General features: G+C 46.8%; 1 protein-coding gene across 7 annotated transcripts in view; it reads right to left on the bottom strand.

Annotated features, from left to right (window-relative positions):
* The window catches only part of Ppp6r2 (protein phosphatase 6 regulatory subunit 2), a 109909-nt gene that overhangs the window by 3673 nt on the left and 79402 nt on the right, over positions 1 to 26834 (bottom strand). For 4 of the 7 annotated variants that reach the window (XM_008834751.3, XM_008834750.3, XM_029564349.1 and 1 more), the window contains 17 exons: positions 24396 to 24508; positions 23950 to 24063; positions 23355 to 23405; positions 20580 to 20706; positions 18805 to 18957; positions 8893 to 9108; positions 7415 to 7479; positions 6279 to 6394; positions 4696 to 4781; positions 4158 to 4238; positions 3685 to 3782; positions 3425 to 3482; positions 3011 to 3132; positions 2588 to 2751; positions 1500 to 1656; positions 1308 to 1396; positions 402 to 588 (listed from right to left, as the gene is read on the bottom strand). In XM_008834751.3, coding sequence (XP_008832973.1) covers positions 402 to 588; positions 1308 to 1396; positions 1500 to 1656; positions 2588 to 2751; positions 3011 to 3132; positions 3425 to 3482; positions 3685 to 3782; positions 4158 to 4238; positions 4696 to 4781; positions 6279 to 6394; positions 7415 to 7479; positions 8893 to 9108; positions 18805 to 18957; positions 20580 to 20706; positions 23355 to 23405; positions 23950 to 24063; positions 24396 to 24508 — 1997 coding nt within the window. The remainder of the gene's footprint in view (positions 1 to 401; positions 589 to 1307; positions 1397 to 1499; positions 1657 to 2587; positions 2752 to 3010; positions 3133 to 3424; positions 3483 to 3684; positions 3783 to 4157; positions 4239 to 4695; positions 4782 to 6278; positions 6395 to 7414; positions 7480 to 8892; positions 9109 to 18804; positions 18958 to 20579; positions 20707 to 23354; positions 23406 to 23949; positions 24064 to 24395; positions 24509 to 26834) is intronic. The other 3 variants (XM_008834753.3, XM_008834752.3, XM_029564350.1) reach the window with 3 other exon arrangements.

The following is a 26834-nucleotide window of genomic DNA, read 5'->3' as shown; positions in this document are numbered from 1 at the left end:
TCTCATCTAAAACCACTTACAACAGAAAACATGCACCTCTGTCAAAGAAGCTCCATGCCTTCCCGTCCAGGGAATGGACATTACCTTTGGAGATGACCTCCACAGATCATGCTGCCAGAGGGGCAACTCTCATCTAAAACCACTTACAACAGAAAACATGCACCTCTGTCAAAGAAGCCCCATGCCTTCCCGTCCAGGGAATGGACATTACCTTTAGAGATGACCTCCACAGATCATGCTGCCAGAGGGGCAACAGCCAGGCATTCTAGCCTGGCTTCTACTTACTCCCAGGGGAACTGAAATCTGGCAACTGAGCCTAGGGCTAGAAGCTTGTGGCCCTCAGCTCAGAAGCTACACAATATTCACTGGGACCCCAGGCAAAATTGGCATTCCCTGCACACCTGCCAACAGCAGCCTCTGTCCTGGAGAGACGGGAGGCCTCTCCATGACCTGTGCTCACAGCTTCCACAGTACCAGCTTTCTCGTCATCCTCGCTGTCAGATCCCCCAGAGGAGCTGCTGTCAGAGGCCACCAGCGGGGCCTTCCTAGTGACACACATGTTCCAGGCACAGGGCGAGGTAGGACCAACTGCAAGACAAGGAGCCCTGTGATACTCATGAGGGCAGAGTGGCCAGAGAACACAGCCTCAGGGCCCCTAAACCTGTTATTCGCCAGTGGGAAATGTGAGGTGGACAAAGCTCATGTTGGCTTTCTGAATGGTACACATATGCACCTACATGTCCGTAAGAACCACATGGACTACTATGTGCCCTTCATGTGGACAATATCCCCCACCCCACAAGACAGGATATATGTATGCTTTTCTCAGAGGAGGAAGGAGAGGCTCAGGGAAGGCACTTGAAGCCCAGCACCCAGGATGTCAGGGACTGCTGTTACACTCGCTCTGCCTGCTCTCGGACCTGCTCTCTTGAGAGTCCACTAGGGAGTGGGGGATGGAGGGCAAGGACTTTTTGATCAGGCCCCATCCACATACTTCACAACGGGATCCAGGGCTGCTGGTGGGTGGCAGAGTGCAGACCTGAGCCTGATTGGTCCTGCCTCTGTGGCAACCTAATGGCCAGTGTTGCCCCTCTGGACCTCCAAGGCTAGGGACTTCCATCTGTACATGGCAAGTCCAATCCCACAAGTGTATATAAATCTCAATACCACAAATACATGGTCATAGCTGGGGTCTTGACTACTTCCCACTGTCCCAAGGGATGCTGGCCTGTATCAGGCCTAGGAGCTAGGCAAGGCCAGGTCCCCTTGTAAGAGCCTGGGGTGCAGTTTGAGCTGCTGCTACTCACAGGCTTTCTCTGGGCCTGCACTCTGGCCACCCTCGGCATGGCTGCAGTCCATGTCCACAGGAGAGCTGCACCGGGGCCCTGACTCGGAGCTACAAATGAGGATGAGGACAAACTGAGCCTATGGGGCAACACTGGCCCTGAGCCCCCCAACAGGCAGTTCTTGGCATAGCTCTATATGCTGATATATGTTACCAGCAGAAAGGCTGGAAGTCAGTGAATTTGGCCCAGCCTTTCTCCTCTGGAGCTGAGGGGCCGGTTGTCCACACACTAGAACCCACATCCCTGGCAGCTCCTGGGGCTGCAGACATCTGGTTTATTGGCTCATCAAACACCGCTGTCCATGCAGCACCTGCCAGGGGAGATAACAGCAGTTAAGAGTCAGGAGACCTACTATGCCACTGACAAGGGAGAAGCAGCACCAACATAGAGATGAATGGAAGGCTCCACAGAGCTCAGCAAGAACACAAGGATGTTCCTCTTAGGAGACCCCAAGGAAATCCAACCTGCCTGAAGTGTCAGAGCTGGCAGAATTGTCCAGTTGGTACCTTGCAGGGGGCCCCCACCAAAGGATAATATGGCCTCAGACCCCAGAATACTTAGGGGGAGAGGGCCTCAAGGGTCCTGATAAACTGTCCACTGTCACGGCAGGGGGGGGCATCGGTGCCTGCAGATTTGGTATTAACGAGCACCTGTGGGGTCCCTCTAGCCTCCAGTTGGGCTGATGTGCAGAACTGGTGCTATCCCGTCTGTCCCAACCCAGGGCACTCTGCCTCCTCCCTGGCCTTGGGCATGGGTGGCCCTGCTGTTCTTGCCCTTGCAGCTCCTGGTCTTGGCAGGCCCAGCTATGGTACTAGCAACAGCCAACAGAAGGATGCCTTCTTGCCATGTCCTGAGTATTTCAATACTCAGAGCAGAGGCAACAAAAGGGTCTCAAGAGGTAGTATGTGAGGTGGATTGTGCTACTGAGAATGTCTGAGGGGTGAAAACACACAGCCTCCAGATTACCTGGGGGACATGCCCTCCCCAGTCAATGGGGTAGATACCAGCTGTGCAGATGCAAGTACCTCAGCAGAAGGGAGCAAGAGTAGAGCACCCTGCTTTTGATTCAGTGCAGAGCAGAACCCACCATGACATTTGGACCTCATGAAGTCACATGTAGGTGGGGAAGCAGGCCATGAGCCCTGGAGGCATAGCGGTTCTAAAGGAAGCTCCTGAGACATAATGTCAGGACATCCTATCCCCAACACCCATGTTCCCTGATGGGACCCTAGTATTACTACCTTCTGAATCATTCTCTGAGTGAGGACCTTCTTTCTGGGCAGAAGCAGAACGGGTGGCCAATCCAGACACATTCCTAGCTACCACTGAGCCAGCCTTCCTATCCTGGCCTCCATGCTCCAGGCCATTCTTTGAGTAATTCTCTGAGACATGAGGGGCTCCAAACCTAGGGAGACAGAAAGGTAGTTAGATGCCTGGTGGACTTGGGTTAGATACCCAACACTGGAGAACCAGAGATGGCTCACAGCTCAGGGATAGGGATGTGCACAGGGAGTCAAGAATGAGAAGCATTGCTTGGCTCCCAGCTTTTGCTCTGGTCTCTGCAGGAAGGGTTACTGCCTCTCTGGGTACCCAAGCACTGTGAGGGGCTGGATGCACACACTTACTCTTGTGAGAGGCTGTGGGAGGATGGGTGAACCCCTCACCTAGCTCTGGCCATCACCCGGGCAGTACAGCGTGTCTCCTCATCCTCCCAGATGTCCTCCTCCTCATCATCAAAGGGCTGGATTCGGTCGCTGCAGCAGGCTTCAAATAGAGCTGTACTGGGCTGCAAGACAGAATGAGGAGCTGGTTTCTGAGAAAGCCTTGGCCCCAAATGGCTCCTACAGGGGTTTAGCTCCCAGAAGGGCAATATGGGAGGAGTCAAGGAAGTTACTCTGCTCCCAGCTCCCATGCAGGAGTGCCTCCCAGTCCTGACATACACACCCACTGGCCAGGGCTCCCATGGCCCCATCCACCTATGACAAGGACCAAGTTGTGAGCACAGCCTGCACTGTCTGGGCAAGTGGAGTAAGATGATACCATGCCCTGTAGCCCAGTAGAAGCCCCCAATCACTCACACTATCCTCATCGGCTTCAATGTTGAAGTTGATCTCTGCGATCCGGTCAAACGGGGCACTGCAAGAATAAGGTCCCTCAGTACTTCCTTTGGTCTAGTGGGCCTGGGTGCCCTCAGGCAGTGAAAGGGACATTTGCTATCTCCTTAGGGACAGTGGGCCACATTCCTGGCGAGATCACAGGGGGCTTCCCCCATGGCATAGGATTCAGGGAAGAGGAATTCCTTACACAGAGCCCAAATCTGCAAGATGCCTGGACTCACTTGATGTTGTCATCCTGGTCTGCAAACTCCTCGTCATTGAAGCCAAACTGATCCACAAAGTTGGCTGTCATCTGCTGGATCTGGTACTCAGAGAAGGCCTGGGAGGAGGGGATACCATTATGGAACAGGCTGTAGCACTGGAGGCTGCTCCTTGGAACCCAGAGCTCTAGTGCTCAGAAGCCTCTGGCAAAGCAGGCAGTAAATTCTCCCATAGGCTGCATGTTCACAGCAATTGAGCAGCTGTGTACAGAAGAGCACCTCCTTACTCTATTTTTCAAGCTCAGTGTCCCCAGGAGTCTCACAAAGCTGATGTGACTTTGTAGGGTCTTCCCCAGACCTCCCACTCCCCCACATGTCATTGGGGATAATCCATTTCTCCCCTTTGCTATGCAATGCCATGGGAACTAAGCACTCCAAGGGCACAGGCTCGGGAAGGGCCCGGCAGGGTTGCAGAGTGCCGGCCATACCCTCACCTGCTGAAGGGACAGCTCGTTAGGGAAAGCACCCTCAATGTCCTCGTCCTCACTTGAGGAGTGAAGGTGGTGAGTGCTCACCTAAAACACAGGCCAGATGGGGTGGGCTTGTGAGCCAGCCAGACGCTACCCAGCCCAGCCCAGCCAGAGCCCCAGACTCCACCCAGCTCAGCCTGGGTCCCCCCACCCCACCAACCTCTTAGCACTTTTGGGCTTACTGCAAGAAGCCAAGTGAGGCCAAGGCCTTGTGACAGCCCAACCTCTCTGGTCCAGGGGAATACCCTGGGTCTCAGGTATAAGGAATCCTTTACAGATAAGCTACAGTTCCTGCTGTGAGTGGGAGATCAAGGGGTTAGCACCGGCCTTGCAGATTCTCAGAGAGCTAGCTCTGATGTGACACAGCAGGGGGTTTTCTTATGGACTGAATGCCCAGTTACAGTACTGGCCTTGTGCTTCCTTGGCCTGTGCTACAGGGTGGGATATATGGGCCAATCAGTGGTCTGCAGCCATGCTGTGGTTCTAGCCCCAGCTTCCTCACCAGGTCCACTGTGTTCCTGCGGTTGGTCTCCATCAGTGTTTCTTCCACAAAGCTCTCCCAGCGCCCACGGCAATCTGCAGGGAGCCCTACAAGGAAAGTGCTGCCTGATGAGTCCTTGGGACGTGTGCAAACAGTGCAGGGCACCCACAAGTACATGCTGGTCCAGGGAAGTACAAGTTTTGCTCCTGTGATCAGTCCACTCAAGGCCCAAAGCAGGGGCTGCTGATGGGAAGTAGGCCCATACAGCAAAGATGGAGGGCAGGTGTCTGAAGCATGGCAATGAGCACTTTTCCTCTTTCTACAGAGACTTCAGGGCATAGGAGTCCTGAATCTACCTGCTGGTGCATATACATGCCCTAAGGAGCTCAGGAAGGAGCCACCTTTCTCCTGCACTCCTCACAGGCCTGAGTTTAGCAAACTCCACAGTCTGTGCCTGATCTGGAAACAAGAGCTTCCTGTTCACCCCTTACCTCCCTAAACTTCCCCATCCTGAGCTTCAAGCCCATTTGTTTTTACCTTCTAGCAGCAAGGGGACCATCCCGGATCCCTCACTGTTCCACCCTGCTTCCCCCATCATATGTGTTGAAAGATTTGCAAGTTCAGCTTCACCAGAGGCTACAAAAGTATACATAATTAGCAGACAGTGGACAGGCAGGTTACCTCAGATATGCTACAGAGAAAAGAAATTCCTCCTGACATGGGGAGTGCCACCTGGAGCTTCCTTACCCTGTACCTACTGGGAAAATACTACACAAGGGGATCATGGGGCCAATCATGTAGGGCCACAAATGCTCTGTACAACTCTCTAATTAACCTGTGTGGCAAGGGCCCGCCCTGGTGCCAGACAGGACCCTTAGTCATCTTCAGCATAGTTAAACTATCTTCTCTCCTTCCCAAGAAAGCCAGGTCCCTTAGACAGTCCCTTACCAACAAATCAGAGTGCTGAGTCATAATTCTATGTACAGCCTAGTTCCTGGGCATCTATTTCTCCCCCACCCCCCGCCCCCGCCGGGCATCTTTTGAGACTACCTGCCTGCCTATCCTGATCAGGCCTCAAGGGATCTGGGTACACCCCATTCAGGCTTGATGGCAATCCTCCCTTGTCCGGGACAGAGTATATGGCATATGGATAAGGCCACAGCCACCGAGTCAGACTGTGCTTTAGGACATGAGAGAATCAGGAAGGAGTGCCCCATTTGAGAACTGTGCATGAGGAGGCCCAGAGCAGTGAACAGCAGCCCAGAATGGGACTGTCCATCCCACAAGGCTCTGGCATCCATCCTGAAACACATATTAGGAACGCTCCCAAAATTGCCTGAGTTTGAAGCAAAGCAGGAAGGTGGGCTAGCACCCATAGTACAGGCAGGGCTCTGAGAGACCCATGAGTATAAGAGAGCCTGGCAATGTTCCTGGCTTCTAAGCAGCACTGACGTCTCCTACATTCTACAGATGCCTGCCCCACAGAGAGGACACCTGGCCTATCCTGAGAAGATGCCAAAGGAGACTGCATAGTTTATCCCATATCAGTGTGGTTACCACTGCTGAGGGACAGGGGCAGAAGGAGAGAAGAGTGGTGAGCTCACCTCGGATGACCTCACTGATGTGGGTCTGCACAGGGCCGTGCTCCAGATTCTGTACCACTGCATTGGCAATCCGTGTGAGGTGGCCCATGTTCCCACGCCTCATACCACCTGCTGCCCTGAAAGTGAAATGAGCCATCAGGGTGGCCACCCAGTCCAGGTCTTACCCAACTTCTTGCTGGGAGGGTTAAATGAAGGACTTTCGGAAGCTCATCTCCAGCCTAGGCCTTTGCCTACTCAGTGGTTGTCATTCCAAGGTCATCTCTAGGGCAACAGCCTGGTATCACACAGTGCCTAACCAGCAGCCTCACCTCTAGGACACTGTAATGTAGAGCATTTGCTATTTTCACCAACACCCCACCATACCCCAAGAAGCACTAACAGGATTGCTCATTTCACATCTCATTTATGCATGAGAAGCTAGAGGCAGAAAGATCACAAGTGTTGGTCCAAGCCCCAAATGGAGGCAGTAGCGGAGGAGCTGAGTCAGGCCTAGTGGCAGCACAGCTTGCACTGGACACACTACTTCCAGGATGCTGCTCACTGTTGGGGTGGGGTAGGGATCTCTATATCATGTGAGCTGGCCTAGCCTCTGCTCATAAGTCCAGAGTGATAGCCCCACAACTGTGCTCAGACCCCTCAGGGCTCCCATGAGCCCCCACCCCCCAGCACTGCCTGGAGCCCACCTGTTCTCGGCAGGACAGTGAATGAAAGATGATGGCCACCAGCCCTGGAAAACCTAGGGCATTGCTTCTGAGCCAAGAGAAGACTCAAAACTAAAGTACATTCCTGTGTATAAGTGTCAACCAAGTATGCTCCAAATTTTGAGGAAAATAAAAAAAAATGGTTATAGCCAGCACCATGGGCTACTGGTAAGGAAGGGGAAGGGGCCACTTATTCACTCACTGTGCAGCCTAGCTTTCCATCACTTAAAGTTGTCTCCTCTCTCTACTTCCCTAGTCTCCTTCCTAGGCAGCCTTTACAGCTGTTTAGCCCTTCTAGAACAGCTGCAGGCACAGGTCCATGTCATATACTCCTGACGCCTGATATTAACCCTGGAGTTCTGCAGTGTTACCAACACCCTGGTGGAGTGCATCTCTGCATGTCCAACTGGGCAGGAGGGTCCCCAGAGCTCTTACTGTGTGTGGTCGTTGGCTTCCCAGGCCTCCAGGATCCTCTGTACCAAGCAGCACTTCTGGAACAGCTGGGAGAGGGGCAGGCAGTGTGAATGTGAGCCTGCAGGCCTGCACACTGCCTCCTAGACACTACAGGTAGAGAGCCAGCCAATCAGCACTGAAGACCCTGTAGCTTTGGCAACCTCATTGATTTCTGATCCCCACCAAACACTTTGCCCAAGGGCTCAAGTCTCATGCTACTGAATGTCCTGAGAATGAAGACCAGTATAGTAAAGGACACTCTATGCTCCTCAGCCTCCCCTACTGTGCACCTCCACCTGTACCTATGGCCATTTTCTCACCAGCTCCCTCAGTATCCAGAAGGAACAGCTAGAGTCCTTGGCATGTTCTCTCCTTGACATGTGGGCTGTTTTCTTGCACCTGGGATATTTGCTACAGGCCCCAACTCAACAGCTCCACTCTCATTGTCTGGGAGTCCCATTTGTCTGCATGGCCCCTGAATAATATCCTCCCTATCATGTGCTCTCCTCACTGAAACTGCTGTTCATCCACTGAGCCATCAATCGTAGGCCAGTCTAGATGCTTCTTGTCTAGTATTAGCTCCTTCCAGGCTTGCACATAGAAGGTTCCCAGGACACCTTTCCACAGCAAGCAGAATGGAGACCTTCCAGATCAACTCAAGCCCTGCTCTCTATGAGGCCTCTTTCTAGAGACACAGGAACCCTTTCCCAAACTTCTGCCCTCTTATCAGCCCTGCAGTGTGGTCCACAATGCCCCCAACCCCCACCCCACCACTTATGAGAAGCTAGTCACAAGTGGGTCTTAGCTCAGGGTACCTCTTTCTGATCCCAAGCTGCCCTTGCCCTTCCTTCCCTGGAAAACATTCATCGGAGCTGCTCTCTACCAGAGAAGAGGTTAGATGCTGATGATAAAAAGAGGCTGTTACAGACTCTGACCTGAGAGTCTCAGCTACCCAGGGAAGGAGTGGGGTGACAACTGTATGGTCATCCCATGGAGAATAAGGACGGGGTCACTCAGAGGGCTGGTGTACCTGGATATAGGAGGTACAAAGTTTCAGAAAGCTTTTCCATGAGACCTTAACACTTGCATTTTCTTTTTTGTTATAACAGTGGACTGAACAAGCAGAGGGCTACTCCTGAGCAAAGCTCTGTGGGAGTAATGTCCACACAGCTTCCCTACCTAGAGCTACAACCAACAATCACAGATCAGCTTTGTAAACACTGCTTTCCTTCCTGCTGCCCCCGCCTTCTCTGTCACCAACTCTGTGATCTTGTCAAATCTGGATGTTTCTTCATGATTTTGCATCCTTGTGAGTCAAGGACAGAAGGATCTCTGACCTATGTGAGGGTTAGGCGGTAACACACCAGGGCCTGTGCAGTGCTGGCCACATATGGCACAACTCCACACAGTCTGGCTCTGGCTCAGCCAGCAGTGACAAAAAGACTCTGGCCTGAACTTACGTGGGTCACCATGGTGTTCTCAGGAAGGCTGGCGATGGGTTGAGGGGTCTCCAGCTTCCCATTCCCATCTCCACTCCCCTGTAGAGGCTCCACCTTGCCATCAGATCCACTAGCTTCTGCCTGCTCCTCCCGGGCAGCATGGGAGAGAATAGCGGCTATGCATAGTTCCACTTGGAAGTGCAAAAAGTTATTCCAGGTGTATTTAAAAAACAAGTCCTGAGTAAAGAGAGGCAGAAGAAAGTCCTTAGATGGGTCTCTTAGCAGCTAAACCACAGAGGTGAAGGCGACTCACTCAGATTTCATCTCCTAATTTCACAGCATGCTAGCGTGCTTCCCAGGGCCCATTTCTCTCTGACAAAGCTTGTGAGGCGGAACCTCGTCCTTCAGCCTCCGGCTGTGGCTTTCTGGTGCGCCTCATTGACTTCAGCTCTTATCCAAATAAATTAATTTGGGGTATTTTTTCTTTTCTGACATCTTTAGAAGACCTCTATTTTTCTGTAACATCTACTATATATTTTTCTAAGTAGTACTTTTTATTATTTTTCAGCTCTAAGGATTGGAAAATGTCTTGTATGATTTTTGTCTCTAACCAGTGAATGAGAAGAATGCTAACCTTGGGACTCTACCCAGGATGAGTGATATGTACCTTCTTCTGAACATGAGCTGAGGTATTCATCCCTGAGGAAGCCAAAGCCTGATATCAAGGGTTAAAGCCTGGACAAGGAACTGTTTGGGGCCTCCCGTGGGGGACTGAAGTGCCTGCCCTAGCTATCCTATCACCCAGAGCAGGGCGAGAAAAGGAGGCACAGCTCCTGGAACTTTGAGTCTTTGAGACCAATATTACAGAAGCCTACAGTCCCAGAGCCCCTGCTATGCACAGACGGGTATGCACTGGGTGGAGAGATGGGATGTGAATTTGGGCCCCTTTTTTTTTTTGGACTTTTTGAGACAGGGTCTCCCTGTAGCCCCAGCTATCCTGCAACTCACTATGTAGACCAGGCTGACCTTGAACTCACAGAGATCCACCTGCCTCTGCCTCCCAAGTGCTGGGACTACAATCACGCGCCACCATGCCTGGCTCATATTGTTCTTAAATTCTTCTAAAAACTGAAGAGGAAGGAGCTTCCTAATGTACTCCATGAGGTCAGTGTCAACTTGATACTAAAGCAAGATAAAGACATGACAAGAAAGCCAGGCTATTTCTCATAAATGCTGATGGAAAATGCCAACTGAATACTGTATCACATTGAAAGAATCATTCATGGGACCAGTGAGATGGCTTAGCAGGTAAAGGGACCTGCCACCAAGCCTAGGAGCCTGATTTTGATCTCTGGGACCCACTCAGTGACAGGTAAGAATGGACTCACAAAAGCCATCCTCTGAGCCACACACACACACACGTGTGCAACCATATACACATAAGAACAAAAACAACAACAAAGAATCATCCACCCTGATAAAGTGGGATTTATCCCCAGAATATAAGGATGTTTTAAGATATGAAATCAATCAACATAATGCTGAGGGAAAGATAAAAAATTGGGCTGGGCATGGTGGTGCACACCTTTAGTCCCAGCACTTGGAAGGCAGAGGCAGGAGGATCTCTGTGAGTTCAAAGCCAGCCTGGTCTACATCGTGAGTTCCAGGCTAGCGGGGGCTACAGGAAGACCGTCTCAAAAAGACAAAAAAAAAAAAAAGATAAAAATCAGATAAATAGCCAGGCGTGATGGCACATGCCTTTAATCACAGCACTTAGGAGGCAGAGGCAGGCAGATCTCTGTGAGTTCAAGGAGAGCCTCGTCTACACAGTGAGTTCCAGGACAGCTGGGGCTGCAGTGATCCCCTGTCTCAAAAAGACTAAATTAATTAATTAATTAATTAATAATACTTCAAAAAAACCAAAAAAAAAAAAAAAAATCAGATAAGTATCTCAACTCATAAAGAAAAATTATTTGATATTAAGTTTTATTTTAAACAACTTAGTAAGCTAGGGATAGAAGGAAACTTCTTCAACATGACAAAGGTATCTATACAAAGCTCACACCTAACATCATACTCACTGACACAAAACTGAAAACTGCCAGGATCAGGAACAAGACTAGGACACCTTTTGCTACTCACCATAGACTAAAGTCCTTACCAGAGTAATAAGGAAAGAAAGATAATGACAGGGTTCCAGGCTGTAAAGAGTAAGTGTGATTGTCCTTGCCCCCACATGGCATGATCTTGTAAGAAAAAAAGTCTAAGGATTCTACATAAACTGTTAGAGACAATAAACAAACTCACCTGTTATAGGATACAAGGTCAACACACAGATTACTGTAATCCTATTCAGCAGCAATGAACAACCCAAAAAGTTTGCCAAGAATATAATTTAATGTATAATATCTAAAATAAAGTCCTGAAGAGTAAACTAAGGTAAAAGACCAGTGCACTGAAAACTACTAAACACTACTGAGAGAGTTCAAAGAGGGCCAAATTTATTTATATTACTAGAGGCTGAACATAGGGCTTTGTATATTAGGCAAGTGTTCAACCGCTGAGCTACAGCCCTAGTCCAAAGAAGATCTCTCAGCGCTGACGACGTGGCTCAGCAGTTAAGAGCACTGGCTGCTCTTGTTGAAAACCTGCACCCATATGGCAACTTACAACTATCTCTAACTCCAATTCCAAGAGATCTGATGCCCTTTTCCGGCCTCTGAGGGACACTTCATACACATGGTATACAGGCATGCAGATGAAACACTCCAACACATGAAATAAAAACAAATTAAAGACATATTCAAATAAATGGGAAACATCTGTGTTCATGAATTGGAAGACTTAATGTTGTTTAAAAAAATACAACACCTAGTACTGTGCATCTCCCAGACGTATGTTCTCTGTGCCTGACCATATGACCAGTGGATGGGCTGAGTAGACTCCTGGAGGGGGGCATGGGAGAGTGCCGATGGGGAAGGGGTATAAAGGTGATTAAGATGTTGTGTATGAAATACACAAAAAAATCAATTTTAAAAATTCCCAAATTTTTTTCTGACAGAAATAGAAAAAAGAAATCCCAAAATTCATTTGTAAACTCCAGGTACCTACAACAGCCAAAACACTCTTGAAAAGAACAAGGCCAGAGGACCCATAATTTTCAGTTTCAAAGCACACTACAAGGCTACAGTCATCAAGACAGCATGGCACTAGCAGCAGGAGAGAAATATGACCAATGGAATAGAACACAGCATCCAGAAATGAGCTTTCAAACCATTCTATGGGGAAAAGAGAGTGTTTTCCACAAAAGGGGCTAGCTAGACAAGCGGTATCTATTAGCTAGACAGGTGGACCCTGTCTTACACTGTATATAAAAATTAACTAAAAATGAATCAAAGTCTCAGCTCTGAAGAAAACACAAGGAAAAACTTCAAGACACTAGATTTGGATAAGGCAAAAAACACACAAAACAAATCTTAAAAAATATATGGCTTCACTGGGTGTGGTGGTGCACACCTGCAGTCCCAGCTCTTGGGAGGCAGAGGCAGGCGGAGCTCTGTGAGTTCAAGGCCAGCCTGGTCTACATAGTGAGTTCCAGGACAGCTGGGGCTACAGGGAGACCCTGCTTTAAAAAGACCCAAAAAAAATTGAAATATTTTATGTATTAAAGAAAATTATAGGGACTAGAGAGATGGCTCAGCATTTAAGAGCACTGGCTGCTCTTGCATAGGACCCAGGTTCCCAGCACCCATATAGTAGCTATCAATTGTCCATAACTCCAGTTCCAAGGGATCCAACACCCTCTTCTGACCTCTGTGGACATTGCATGACATGGGTGCACTTATATACATGCTGGAAATATACTCTTACACATAAAATAAATATAATAAATATAATTTTTTTTGTCTTTTTGAGACAGGGTTGCCCTGAAGCCCCAACTGTCCTGGAACTCACTATGTAGACCAGGCTGGCCTCAAACTCACAAAGATCCACCTACCTCTGCCTCCCAAGTGCTGGGATTAAAGGCATGCGCCACCACGCCCGGCCATAAATAAAATATTTTAAAAAAGAAAATTACTGCCTAGATTTGGTAATACATGCCTTCAGTCCAAGCACAAAAGGCAGAGGTAGGTGGGTCTCTGTGAGTTCAAAGTCAACCTGGACTACAGAGTAAGTTCCAGATTAGCCAGGGCTACATAGAGAGACCCTGTCTCAAAAACAAACAAAACAACATCAAGATAAAAGCCGTGGGGCTAGGGATGTAGTAGCAAGCAGAGTATTGCCTACCATTCACGAAGCCCTGGGTTCAATCCTTAGCACCACATAAAAACCAAGTGTTTTGGCATACACCTGTAGCCTCAACACTTGGGAGGTAGAGGCAGGAAGATCAGAAGTTCAAGGTCATTCCCAGCTACATAGCAAGTTGAAGGTCACTCTGTCTCAAAAAAAAAAATTAAAGAGTGAAAGTTGTCAGATAGGTACAGTCCTGTAATCCTAAACTTTAGGGGGCTGAGACAGGAGGATCACAAATTTGAGAGTAATTTGAACTACATAGTGGGACCCTATCTCAAAAACAAGCAAAGTAAAGGATAATTTCCCCCAAAAGAACAAAATATTTAATAACCAGAATATATAACACTCAGAATTTGAGTATAAAACATAAACCATTCAATTCAAAATGGGCAAAGAACTTGAACATTCTCCAAAGACATAAAAAGACATTTCTCCAAAGACATAAAAAATGACTGAGTCCATGAAAAGATGTTCATCATTAAGAAGGGAATACAAACCTAAACCACCATAAGATACCACTTCAAAACTTTATAAATTTTTAAAAATTAAAATTACACTTGTATGTGTGCGTTCCATCTTACTGCCCAGCTGTTGTTTGGGGGGCAGGGTCTCACTGTATAACTCACACAGGCCTTGAACTCTTATGCAGTTCAGGCTGGCCTTGAACTTATGATCCTTCAGCCTCAGCCACCTGAATACTAAGATTACAGGTGAATCCCACCATGTCTATCTCCCTTTTATGTTTATTGTGATAGAGTATCATAACATAAAATCTGCTGTTTTAACCATTTTGAGGACTTGAGAGAGTCTCACTATGAAGCCCAGAGTGTCAGCTGAGCATTCTCCAGGGTCTTTGAGCACACCAGGTTGGCCTTGAATTCAGCATCCTCCTGCCAGAGGCTCTCAAGTTCTGGTATTAAACCTGGCTCTCATTTTAATCATTTTTACATGTACAACTCAGTGGGGTTAAACACATCTATTATATTGTCTGACTGTTACAAATACCTATTTCCAAAACTATCTCCTTTCCCCTTTAAACACTTCACATTCTGTCCTCTCCTAGCCCCTTGGCAAGCTCCATTCTACTTTCTGTCCTACTATAGGACATTATGTAAGTGGGATCATAGAGGCCTTTTTGTGACTGGCAAAGCACAGTGGCCTCAAGTTTCATCCACACTCCACATGTCAAGATTTCCTCTTTTCTTTTTAAAAAATATTTTATTTATCATTACTTTTTTTTTTTTTTTTGGTCTTTTTAAGACAGGGTCTCCCTGTAGCCCCAGGTGTCCTGGAACTCACTATGTAGACTAGGCTGGCCTTGAACTCACAGATCTGCCTGCCTCTGCCTCCCGAGTGCTGGGACTAAGGACATGTGCCACTACGCCCAGCTTATTTATTATTTTTATTTTATGTGTATGAGTGTATTTCCTGCATGTATGTAAGTGCACTCATATTGTGCAATGTCCATGGAGGTCAGAAGAGGGCAGATGATTGTTAGCCTTCATATGGGTGCTGGGATTACAGATGATTGTTAACTGTTATATGGGTGCTGGGAATCTAACCCAGGTCTTCTGCAAGAACGGCCAGTGTTCTTAACCACTGAGCCATCTCTCCAGCCCCCAGGATTTCCTCTTCTCTAAAAATATTTTACCAATTTCTTTTTTTATGTATATGAGTGTATTGCCTGGATGTATGTACATGCACTTGTGTCATGCAATGCCAGTGGAGGTCAGAAGAAGCCATCAGATCCCCTGGAACTGGAGTTACAGATGGTTGTTAGCTGCCAAGTGGGTGCTGGAAACTGAACCTGGTTCTCTACAAGAGTAGTCAGTGCTCTTCACTGCTGAGCCATCTCTTCAGCCCAGGATTTTTTCTTTTGAAGACTGTGTAGTATATACAGTTGTATTATTTGCCATATTTTGTTTCGATTTGTGTATCAGTGAATACTAGTTTTGTTCCCAGTTTTCAGCTATAGTGAGCAGTGCTGCTATGAGCTTGGGTGTACAGATATCTTTAAATTCTTTTAGATGAATGTCCAGGAGTAGACATGCAAGATACCATAGCAGTTCTGTATACAGTTTTTTGAGGAACCACCAAACTTTTCCACAACAGTTGTACCATCTTATAGTCCTAGCAATAGTATATCCCCAACAGTGTATAAGGTTTCCAGTTTTTCCACATCCTCACCCACACTTAATGATTTCCTTTAACAGCATTTTATGGGGGCTAGGTGTGGTGGCGCATGCCTTTAATCCCAGCTCTCAGGAAGCAGAGGCAGGTGGATCTCTGTGAGTTCAAGGCCAGCCTGGTCTACAAAGTGATTTCAAGGTCAGCTGGGGCTACGGGGAGACCCTGTCTTAAAAAAAAAAAATGTATGGGCCAGTGAGATGGTTCAGTGGTAAGGGCACTTTCTGCCAAGGCTTACAACATGAGTTTGATCTTCAGGATCCACATAGCAGAAGGAGAGAACCTATTCCTGCAAATTGTCCTGACTTCTTCGTAGCACACTTGCACATGTGCAAACATAATAAATAATAATAAACACATAAGATTTATTATTTGCACACATAATAAATAATAAATTAATAATAAATGTAAAGAATTTTTTTTGGTCTTTTGAGACAGGGTATCCCTGTAGCCCCAGCTAGCTGCCCCGAAACTCACTATGTAGACCACGCTGGCCTTGAACTCACAGAGATCCACCTGCTTCTGGCTCCTGAGAGCTGGGGTTAAAGGAACACACCACCATGCCCGGCTAATGTAAAGAATTTTTTAAAAAAAGAAATGGCTGGGCATTTAGCTCAGTGATAGAGTGTTTGTCCAGCATAAGCAAGGCCCTAGATTCAATTCCAGCACTTGCTGAATGAATGAACAAACGAACAAACGAACAAACCAATGAAAAGGTCTAGGGTGTAGCTCTGTGGTAGAACACTTGGGTAGGTACTGAATTCTACCACAAGCACTAGAAACACAAAAAAATAAGTACACTGGGGAAATTAGTTAGTAAAATACTTGCTATGCAAACAAGAGAGATCTGAGTTCAATCCCCAGTGCCCATGTAAAAAAGGCAGGCACAGCAACATACACCTATAATCCAAGCACTAGGGAGGTAGAGACAGGAGGATCCCTGCTTGTCCGTGAGCTCCTGATTCAGTGAGAGATTCTGTCTCAAATAATACAGTGGAATGGCTGGTGGGATGGTTCAGTGGTCAAGAGCACTTGCTGCTGTTGCAGAAGACTGGGGTTCTATTTCCAGCACCCATATGGTGGCTCATAACCACTTGAAACTCCAGTTCCAGGGGATCCAATGCCCTCTTCTGGCCTCTGTGGGCACCAGGTACATACACGGCACACATACAAGCACACAAAATGCTCATACACATAAAATAAAAATAAATAAATCTTAAAGTAGGGAAACTGAGGAGATGGCACAATGGTTAAGAGCACTGGCTGCTCTTGCAGAGGACCCAGGTTTGTTTCCCAGCACCCACATGGTGGCTAACAACCATGCATAATTCCAGTTCCAGGGGATCCAACACCATCTTCTGGCCTCCACAGGCATTGCATGCACAGGTGCACTTACATATATGTAGGCAAATCACTCATACACATAAAATAAAATAAACCAATCAAAAAATAAGGGAGGGGCTGGAGAGATGGCTCATCAGTTAAGAACACTGGCTGTTCTTCTTGCAGAAGACCCAGGTTCGAATCCCAGCACCCATGGGGCAGCTAACAACTATCTGTAACTCCAGTTCCAGGGGCTCCAACAGCCTCTTCTGTCCTCCACAGGTATTGCATGACACAGGTGCACTTACATACATACAGGCAATACATGCATGCACATAAAATAAAAATAATATATATTAAAAAATGTTTAAAATAAGGGGAGAAAAGGTAGAGCCAAGTAGGTGGCACACAACTGTAATCCTGGCACTTGGACGGTGGAGGCAGAAGAACCTCTATGAGTTCAAAGCCAGCCTGGTCTACACTGAGAATTCCAGGCCAGCCAACGCTACATAGTGAGACCCTGTCTCAAAAAACGAGCAGCAGTATGATGGTACATGCCTTTAATCCAAGCACTCAGGAGAAAGAGGCAGGCTGATCTCCATGAGATGGAGGCCAGTGTGGTCTACAGAGTGAATTCCAGGCCAGCTGGGGATACAGGGAAATCCCATCTCAACAAAAGAACACAAAAACAAAAATAAAGAAAACAAAACCCCAAAACCAACAACAACAATAAAATAAGATAAAGATTAGTTGAAGAGGATACCCAAGGTTGATCTCTGGCCTTCATGCACATATGTGTACCACACATACACACGTTCATACACATGAGCACATAAATATACCTATATAAAAAATAAATAAAATGAAAATTGAGAGAAAAAAAGAAAAATAGGGACAAAATTATTTTAGAAAGAAGAAAAAGCAAGTCTTTTATAAACACATCCCTGATACAAGCTGGGATTTGTCATAGCAGTACCTAGTAACTCTTGGGGGAGGGGCTGAGGGTTGAGACAAGATCTCATGCAGTCCAGGCTGACCTTGAATTCATCCTGCCTTCACCACCAGAGTATTAAGATTATAGGTATTACTATCACACCCACTAGTGCCAAGTTTGAGGGAACTTCCAGCTTTCTGAGAGCAGAGGCCCCAAGGCACAGGAGAAGGGACTGTGCATGCAAACAGTACCCACAGAGGGCAGAGCACATTCCCTGTTCACATCTTCCTGCTCAAGGGAGGAGCCCCAAGCTTCCTGTAGAGCCAGCACAGGCAGGCTGCTACTGCCAGTTTATCCCTCTCATTAGAACTCTATAGCACTCTGTAGGTCACTGGCTAGCTTCTGCTGGTGAAGAGTATTTCCTACTGTTTTTGACAAGAACCACAAGGATGACAACTGTAGAAGGAGGATCTCTTTTTTTATCATTATTTTTATTTTATGTGCATGAGTGCATTGCCTGCATGTATGTGAGTGCACCCGTGTCGTGCAATGCTGTGGAGGTCAGAAGAGGGCGTCGGATTCCCCTGGAACTGGAGTTAAGGACGGTTCGTAGCTACCATGTGGGTGCTGGGAATCGACCCAGGTCCTCTGCAAGAGCAGTCAGTTCTCTTAACTGCTGAGTCGTCGCTCTAGCCCCGAAGAAGCTTCTCTTTAACGACATTTGTTTTGCTTTGTTGTTTTTTTGGTCTTTGTTGTTTGTTTTGTTTTGTTGAGACAGGCTCTCCCCGTAGCCCCATCTCTCCTGAAACTTGCTATGGAGACCAGGCTGGCCTCGATCTCATAGAGGTCCACCCACTTCTCTGCCTCTCAAGTGCTAGGATTAAAGGCATGCACCACAGGCCCAGATGAAGACACATTTGACTTAAGAGGACTAGATACCAGCCGTCTGCTGTCAGAGCAGTTCCTATGATAGCAGGTCTTTGTGAGCTTAAGACTGAGGCACATCCCTTTGTTGCTCACTGTGCTCTATCAGAAACCTGTGATTAAGCCCTGGGACTCGGAATCAGCACCTCTCTTTTGCAGGTTTTTGTCCATGTGCTGATGTCCAGCTGCCCTCCCTGACCCATCTCCATATCCAACTACGGACTATGCATGACACATACAGATAAGTAGGGCTGGACATGGTGCTGACTCACCAGCAATAAGTCCATGGTGTTGAGTCGGCAGAGCTCCTGGTTGATGCTGGGCGTGTTTGTGTGCAGCAGTGCAGCCATGAGGCGTGCACCTTGAAGACGAGCATTCCCCAGGGGCTCCTCTAGCACGCCAATTGTGGTCAGGATTGCTTTTTTCTGCAAACACAGGAGGCATCACCTGGTTGGAGCCTTGTGACTAGCAGGGCCACTGACCCATGATGTGCCTGGCCTCAGGGAATGGGGTGTGATCAAGATGGGGTATCTGCAAATGGAGGTGAAGGAATCCATAGGATGGACGACCTACATCTCCTCTCAGGACCAAAAGAGTGGACAAGGGAGGCTGAAGGCTCCAAGGAAACCCAGGGATTCTCGTCTGAGCCTGCCAGGCCAAAGGACTGGTGCTATGGCATGTGAGTTATGTCCAGTCCACCATGGGACCAGCAGTACCAACCTGAAGGTGGCAAGACCCGAGGGCTAGAGCCTTGGACCTGATGCCTAGTTATATATGATCACGGCTGTTTTGTGGCAGGGGGGGGGGGGAGGGACACAATTGCAAGAGATGCACAGTGAGACTGCTCAAGCTTGCTCATTAGTATTTTCTTCACAGTAGGTTGTGTGTGTGTTTGTGTGTGTGTTTGTGTGTTTGTGTGTATGTGTTTGTGTTTGTGGGTGTGTGTTTGTGGGTGTGTTCGTGTGTGTGTGTGTGTTTGTGCATGCATGCCACAGCATATATGTGAAGGTCAGAAGGCAACTTTGTGGAGTTGATTCTCTCCTTCCACCTTTATATGGGTGCTAGAGATCAAATTCAAGTCTTCAGGCATATGTGAAGAGTGCTTTGTCCACGGAACCATCTCACTGACCCAAGCTTGCCAATTATACTGGATTCAGGTATTTTCTTCTTTATTTTTTTTAATTAAAATTTTTTTTTATTTTATGTGTATGAGTGTATTGCCTGCATGTATGTGAGTGCACCCGTGTCCTGCAATACTGCAGAGGTCAGAAGAGGTCTTCAGACTTCCCTGGAACTGGAGTTAAGGATGGTTCGTAGCCGCCATGTGGGTGCTGGGACTCGAACCCGGGTCCTCTGCAAGAGCAGACAGTGCTCTTTAAACTGCTGAGCTATCTTTCCAGGCCCATGATTCAGGTATTTTCTTAACACTCTACTCCACACAGAATAATATGTCTACTTTTTCATAAATTGAATGTTTAAGGCTACAAAACAGAATAGTTGCTTCCATAATCCTACTACTATTAGAGGGAACCAGACAATGAACAAGTCAGTAAGTTGGTGTAGGTGTGCTGAGGGAAGGAGTGGGGTTGTTTCTGGGAGAAGGCTGTAATGCGAGGCTGGAGGGAGAAGAAGCCCTTGGAACCAGTGAGGACCTTTCTGAACTTTACTCACCTCAGTCTAACCCAAGCACGACCTCGAGCTGCTCAGTAAGCAAAGGGCTCCCTTGGGACCCTGGGCCTCTAAGAGTTGAGCAACTCTTGGCTAGATGTGCCCTTGACTTTCAGTGGCTAGATAACCTCAGACTCAGTCACCTGGGAAGTCTGCAGAATACCTACAGCTCACCTCTTCTAACGGAGGCAAGATGGATATTCCCAGCTGGCATCACCTTTTGACATCTGCCCAGGGGTTCTTTAGTTGGAGTCTGGAGGGGCAACATCAGAGCACACTGACTCCATTCATCAGGGATCAAAGGTAGGACCCTCTCCTTGTATATTACACCACCCTAAATGTCTCTAAAGGCCCCTAACAACCTTTCACAGCTATTTACCTTTGGCGGGTTGAGCAGGAGCCGGTGGAAATTCTTCAGCCATGGCTCAATGCCCTGCAGGATGCTGCTACTGACAGAGTATGACCTTTCCAGTCCCTGAGAAAAGGAGTCCACCAAGCCTTCTGTCCTGTGGATGAGGACAGCAGATGGGGCCTTGAGAGATGAGTCATGCCCTGTGTACACCCCACTCACCTTGTCAACATTTCATTCATCATCTTCCACAAACAACTTACTCAGTTTCCCAAAAAGAAATTCAAAAGGGACATCACTTAATACTTTGACACATGATTTGGTGACTGGTATATTGAGACGTATTCCCAAGGCACTTAGTAAAATATTTTTGAGTGAATCTGAGAGCACAGGACAAGGGGAGTGAGAGGACTTGCTGCCTCCCCCTTGACCTCCAGCAGGACTACTCTTTCCTATTTGGAAAATGTTTTGTCCCCTAAGAAGCAGGAGTCAAATTGGCTGGAGTTTCTTTGCTTTTTCTTTTTAAAAATTTTTATTTATTTACTTTAAAATTTTTATGTATATGAGTGCTTTTCCTGAAAGTATGTAAATGTACTGCATGTCTACGGTGCTCACAGAGGTCAGAAAAGGATGTCAAATCCCCTGAAACTGGAGTTACAGATGGTTGTGAGCCACCACATGGGTGTTAGGGACTAAACCCTGGTCCTCTACAAGAGCAGCCAGTGCTCTTAATCACTGAGCCATTGCTCCAGCCCCTTTCTTTGCTTTTTCAAGAAAATTTCTCTATCATGTATTAAATTTCTTTTGTAATAATGACAGTAACACACAAAGCCATCCCTGGTGCACACCTTTAGTCCCAGCATAAGGGAAACAGGGGAGTTCTGGGAGTCTGAGGGTCAGCCTGGTCTATGTAACGAGTCCCAGGCCAGCCAGGGCTACATAATGAGACCTTGTCTCAAAATAAATAAATAAATGTAACAAGATCATTACCAAAAAAAACCCTTAAATACATTTTTAATTTTTAATTTTTTTTTTATTTTTATTTTTTGGTCTTTTTGAGACAGGGTCTCTCTGTAGCCCCAGCTGTCCTGGAACTCACTATGTAGACCAGGCTGGACTTGAACTCACATAGATCCTCCTGCCTCTGCCTCCCAAATGCTGGGACTACAGGCATGCGCCACCACACCTGGCTTAAATACATTTTTTAAAATGTAAAGAACACGGGGCGGTGAATGCCTTTAATCCCAGCAATCGGGAGGCAGAGGTAGGTGGATTTCTGTGAGTTCAAGGCCAGCCTGGTCTAGTGAGTTCAGGCCAGCTAGGACTACAGGGTGACCCTATCTCAAAAAAAAAAAAAAAAAGACCAAAAAAAAAATTGTAAAGAGGGGTTGGAGAGATGGCTCAGTGATTAAGAGCACTGGTTGTTCTTGCAGAGGACCCATATTTGGTTCCCAGCACCCACATGGTAGCTAACAACTGTCTGTAACTGTCAGTTCCAAGGGATCTGACCCCCTCCTCTGGCCTCCATGGGCACTACACAATATGGGTACACTTACATACATGCAGAAAAAACATTCATACCCAAGTTAAATCAATCAAAACAGAAAATGTGAAGAAAAATTGTTGACTACTTGTTTTTCTAAATTTTACATTGTTTCCTTCATCACATGCAGGGCTGAGTTTGGCTTTTGGAAGTGGTCCAGGCTTCCTGGTCTTATTAAAGAAATCAATATTCAAGTTACCTAAGTAGAGAAAATGATTATTTTTAGGCATTAAACTATTATTGATATACTTGGTAGTTTCAGAGAGAGAGTAACTCAATTTCCTAAAATGTGTGTGTGTGTGTTTAAAAGCACTAGTATAGCCAGGCGTGGTGGCCCACGCCTTTAATCCCAGCACTCAGGAGGCAGAGGCAGGTGGATCTCTGTGCGTTCACAGCCAGCCTGGTCTACATAGTGAGTTTCAGGACAGCTGGGGCTACAGAAGATAATTAATTTCTCCCCAACATGTGGAAATACAGCAATCCTGCCTTGAGGGAGACTGGACCATTATTCCCTGCATGTGATAAACAAAGCAAAGATGGCCTGCAGATGACCCACTAGCTGCAGAGAATCTGAATCCACGGATGGAACGTCACCGCCCATTGGAGAGGCTGAGGTGGTCAGTACCCAGGAATATCAGGGGTCTCCTCTACTATCTCCTTTTGGGGCATGCATTACAGGGAGTTTCTGGGCTAAGAAATTCTGCTATTAACTTTCCACACTCTGCTGCCTCTCATCTGTAGCTCACAAGGTGACATTAGATCATCTCTGCTCAGGTGGCTGTGGCTATACCCAGCCTGCTGGGAACTGAGAGCCAGCTTGGGCCCCAAAGCAAGTTTTAGACACCTCCAAGAATTTCTATTTGGGTCCTATTTGGGTTCAAACCAGTTCAGCCTTGCACTCAGACTCATTTCTCTTGCCATCTTTGGTCTTAGAAACTGGCACTCTGCTGGTCCTGCCGCAGCAAGACTCTAACAGCTATACTGGGGAAAGCCAGTATGGTAACCTAAGTCACCTGAGTTATACAACAGGGATACCTGCAAATAAGCTTCACACTTCCTCACCCATATATTGGTCCAATGCTTTTGCTTACAACAGGATCCCGCTCCTGTCAGGAATTATTTCTGACTATATGGGGCATCTCAGGGAAACCTCCCTGACCAGCAAGTCTCTACCCACTAGGCTTACACAGACTTTCCTTGTGGATCCCATAGCATGGGATGTCTGTCACCTGAACTTTCTATACTGTATCTGTGTTCCATACCTGTGTTCACAGGGCTCAGGAGACAAAGATGAACACAGCATGTTTCCTGCCCTGGGAAATAAACATGTAAATAGCAAGTAACTACATGTTGGAGTAGAAGCCCTACAGCAACTACACAAATGCATACATTCATGCACTGTAGAAGCTTACCAGAACAGTCCTAGGACTACATCTATTCCATATGCATCTATAAACATACTATAAACTGGTGGCAGTGAGTGCTGTCACGCTGGGGTTGGAGCTATGCCTGATAGTGGGAGTCAAAGAGGACTTGGCCACATTGGTAAAGTGGACTTTTGAACAAGGGTGTCAATCCACATTATAATTTTTGTAACCAAAAATGAATGAAAAATAGCACAGTAAGGCCAAGCATGATAGTACATGGCTTTATTCCCAGTATTCAGGAGGCAGAGGCAGGCAGATCTGTCCGATCAAGGCCAGCCTGGTCTACATAGCGAGTTCCAGGACAGCAGTAACTAGAGGGAGACCTGTCTCCAAAACAAGCAAACAAACAAACAGAGAATGGCCTGGCTACTCTAGGCACACATATCCAATGGCATAAGGGCAACATACACTTTTCCAGGGAGAGGCTCACCCAACACGCCTTGGCTCCAGTAAGGCCAGCAGCACCTGCATTCCACTGACCAGGCAGCTCTCTGTCTGATCTCCATCAAACATGTTCTTCAGAAGCTGCTCTACACAGTCCTGCCTGTCGGGTACATTTGGAGGTCACTGTCTGGCTGGTGAAGCAGACACACATACAACGCAAAGATACTTTCTTCCCCAGAAGACACCACAGCACCCTGAGCCAGGTAGGCTTCATTCTAGCTTTGCTCAAAGCAAAGATGCCCAAGGCTTGCATGACATTTAGCCCACTGGCCCCCACCAGGGCATTCTATACTAGATATCCCTCCCTGGGTGCTAAACCTGGGGAGTTCTGAATTAGAGGTGATAGCATCATCTCCTGTGTTTAAAACAGGCTCAAAGACTTGCCCATGACTTAGAATGAGGTCCACCATACCACAGCCCACTAGCACTCACGACTCCAGTGCTGTAAGGAGGGGATCTGGCTCCACAGCCTCCTGCAGCTGACTTCCCTGGTCTCTGCCCAGCCTGATGATGTCACAGAGTGCTTGAGAAGCATTTGACTGCCTCTGAAAAGACAAAGGAAACAGACCTCCTCAGCAAAGGAGACCCACCAGCCACCACCAGTCCTGCTAATAGATTTGGACTTTTTCTGAACCAGTTTTCTATAAAGATGCTTGATCAACTGGTTCATTTAAAAAGTATCCTGTGTCTGCTTTGTCTATCAAGATGTAGATCTTAAGATCTCTAGATAGGCTGATATTCCAGTGGCTAAACTTGCACCGTAGAACACTGGGGTACAAACGCTTGACCAGATAGGACTTAACATATATGAGAGAATGCACGAGGTCTGGTGAGGGGGGTATGTGGAGGCATGGATAGGGGAGGGGGAATCTAAATTCACAAATATAAAATTCACAAAACAGTAAAAATATAAATAAATGAAACACTTAAGTAAACAAGAATAAAAAAAAAATCACATGATCATCTCAATAAATGCAGAAAAGGCAAAAAAAAAAAAAAAGGGATGTAGATCTGGTTAGTTTTTTTTTTAAGTCATATAAGACCCATTGTTAGAAATTCAAAATGGGTCCCAAAATAGTCAAAGATGGTATATACCTTTGATCTGTGTTCTAAAATGTACTGAATATGTGACCATGTTTTTTTTTTTTTTGTTAAGGCATGCATGACCGTACCTGGCGTTATTTTGTGTTTTAAGTTTAATGATAAGTAGTTGCTATTATTCAGAATGAAGCCTGTAAGCTAAAGAAAATAGGGTAAACTGCTAAAGAAAAAACTCAGCCGGGCGTGGTGGCATATGCCTTTAATCCCAGCACTCGGGAGGCAGAGGCAGGCAGATCTCTGTGAGTTCAAGGCCAGCCTGGTCTACACAGTGAGTTCCAGGACAGCTGGGGCTACAGAGAGACCCTGTCTCAAAAAGACAAAAAAAAAAAATAATGGAGAACTCAACTTTCCTAAGAAACATGAATACTGACCCTACACCCCCAACTAAAATGTGCCTTGCTGAGAAGATGAGGGGTCCTCTGTGTGGCGATGACAGTAATTAAGAGAAACAATTTGACCCTTTCAGTGTCATACACACTCAGTAGGAAGACTGAAGTGAAAGATATACTTGTAAAACTAAGTTAGGGAAAATGAAGGCAGCCAGGTTAGCTCTGTGGCTTCAAACCTGCCTTTAGGACCAGGGATAGGCCAATCACCCCATATCATCCACACTCTACCTTTTGGGCAGGGAGACCTTTACGCTTCCTTATAAATGCCAATATACCTTCTCCCAGCTGTATGGAGGGCCCAGTGGGTGAACAGGGGCCAAAACAGAATGGTCAGGGAAGGCAGCAGTGAAGACCTTAGATACAGGCCAGGTACTTTTTCTAAAACTGCTGAAGTCTGTGTGTGTACCAATATTTGTAATGCATAGCACAAGTCCTTTGGGGACATAACCCAAACTCTCAACAATGATTAGTGCAAAGAGGATGAAGATGGCTAAAAATGGAGGGACCACTGTCACCTGTGATATTTGACTTCTTTGTCCTTGTCCACAGTTCCTGGCTCATGAGTCTAACCTACTTTGATAGCAGATCATAATACCTTCTTTATTCCAGAGGGGTCCTGCTCTAGGACCTTGGCTTTTCTTCCTATAGCTACAGATTACCTTGCATGCTTCAAGGGAAACTTCTAAAAGGCTCCTAGTTGTCCCCTCCAAACATCCATGCCCTTGTAAGTCCATCTCCTTAAATGTGGGTCAGATCTGGCCACTAAGTCTAAGAACAGAATGCATTAGAGAGAATCATCATTTGTGAGCTGACTTTATAGAAGTTTTATACAAGTCCAGCTCATTTCAGTGTGATCCTTGTTGCCATACTTAGAAGCCCACATGGCACAGAACCAAAGGTGACCTGGGCCAATGGCCTCTGAGGAACAAAGTGCTGTTTAGCCCCTTGTGGATATGGAAGTGGATTCTCTTCAAATTAACTGAAATAACTGTAGCCTTGTGAGAGACCCTGAGCAGAGGAGTCAATGGACGAAGGCCAGATCCCTGACCAGAGAAACTGATATTGATAGAGATAAAAGGTACTTACTATGGGCAACTCAGCGATAGGGTAACTTGTTATTCAGCCACAGTTAGCTAATACAACTCTGTTACAACTGCTTTATTATGCATAGGTATTATATATGCATGCATTAATTATATAATATACACATGCATGTACATATATATATATATATTTTTTTTTTATAAAAGTTTTGAACTGGATCAGGGCTTCTAAACTTAAGTTACTTGGGAGGCAGAGAAAGGAAGATGAAAACTTTAAAGCCTGTCTGGGAATCATAGAGATTTGATCTCACAAAGAAGGCTGGGGGTGTGGCTCAGGG

Source organism: Nannospalax galili, unplaced genomic scaffold, assembly GCF_000622305.1.
Source record: "Nannospalax galili isolate Female #2095 unplaced genomic scaffold, S.galili_v1.0 scaffold237, whole genome shotgun sequence".
Taxonomy (NCBI): Eukaryota; Metazoa; Chordata; class Mammalia; order Rodentia; family Spalacidae; genus Nannospalax; species Nannospalax galili.
Note: the sequence above shows the minus strand (reverse complement) of the source record. Positions and strands in the feature narration are given on the sequence as shown.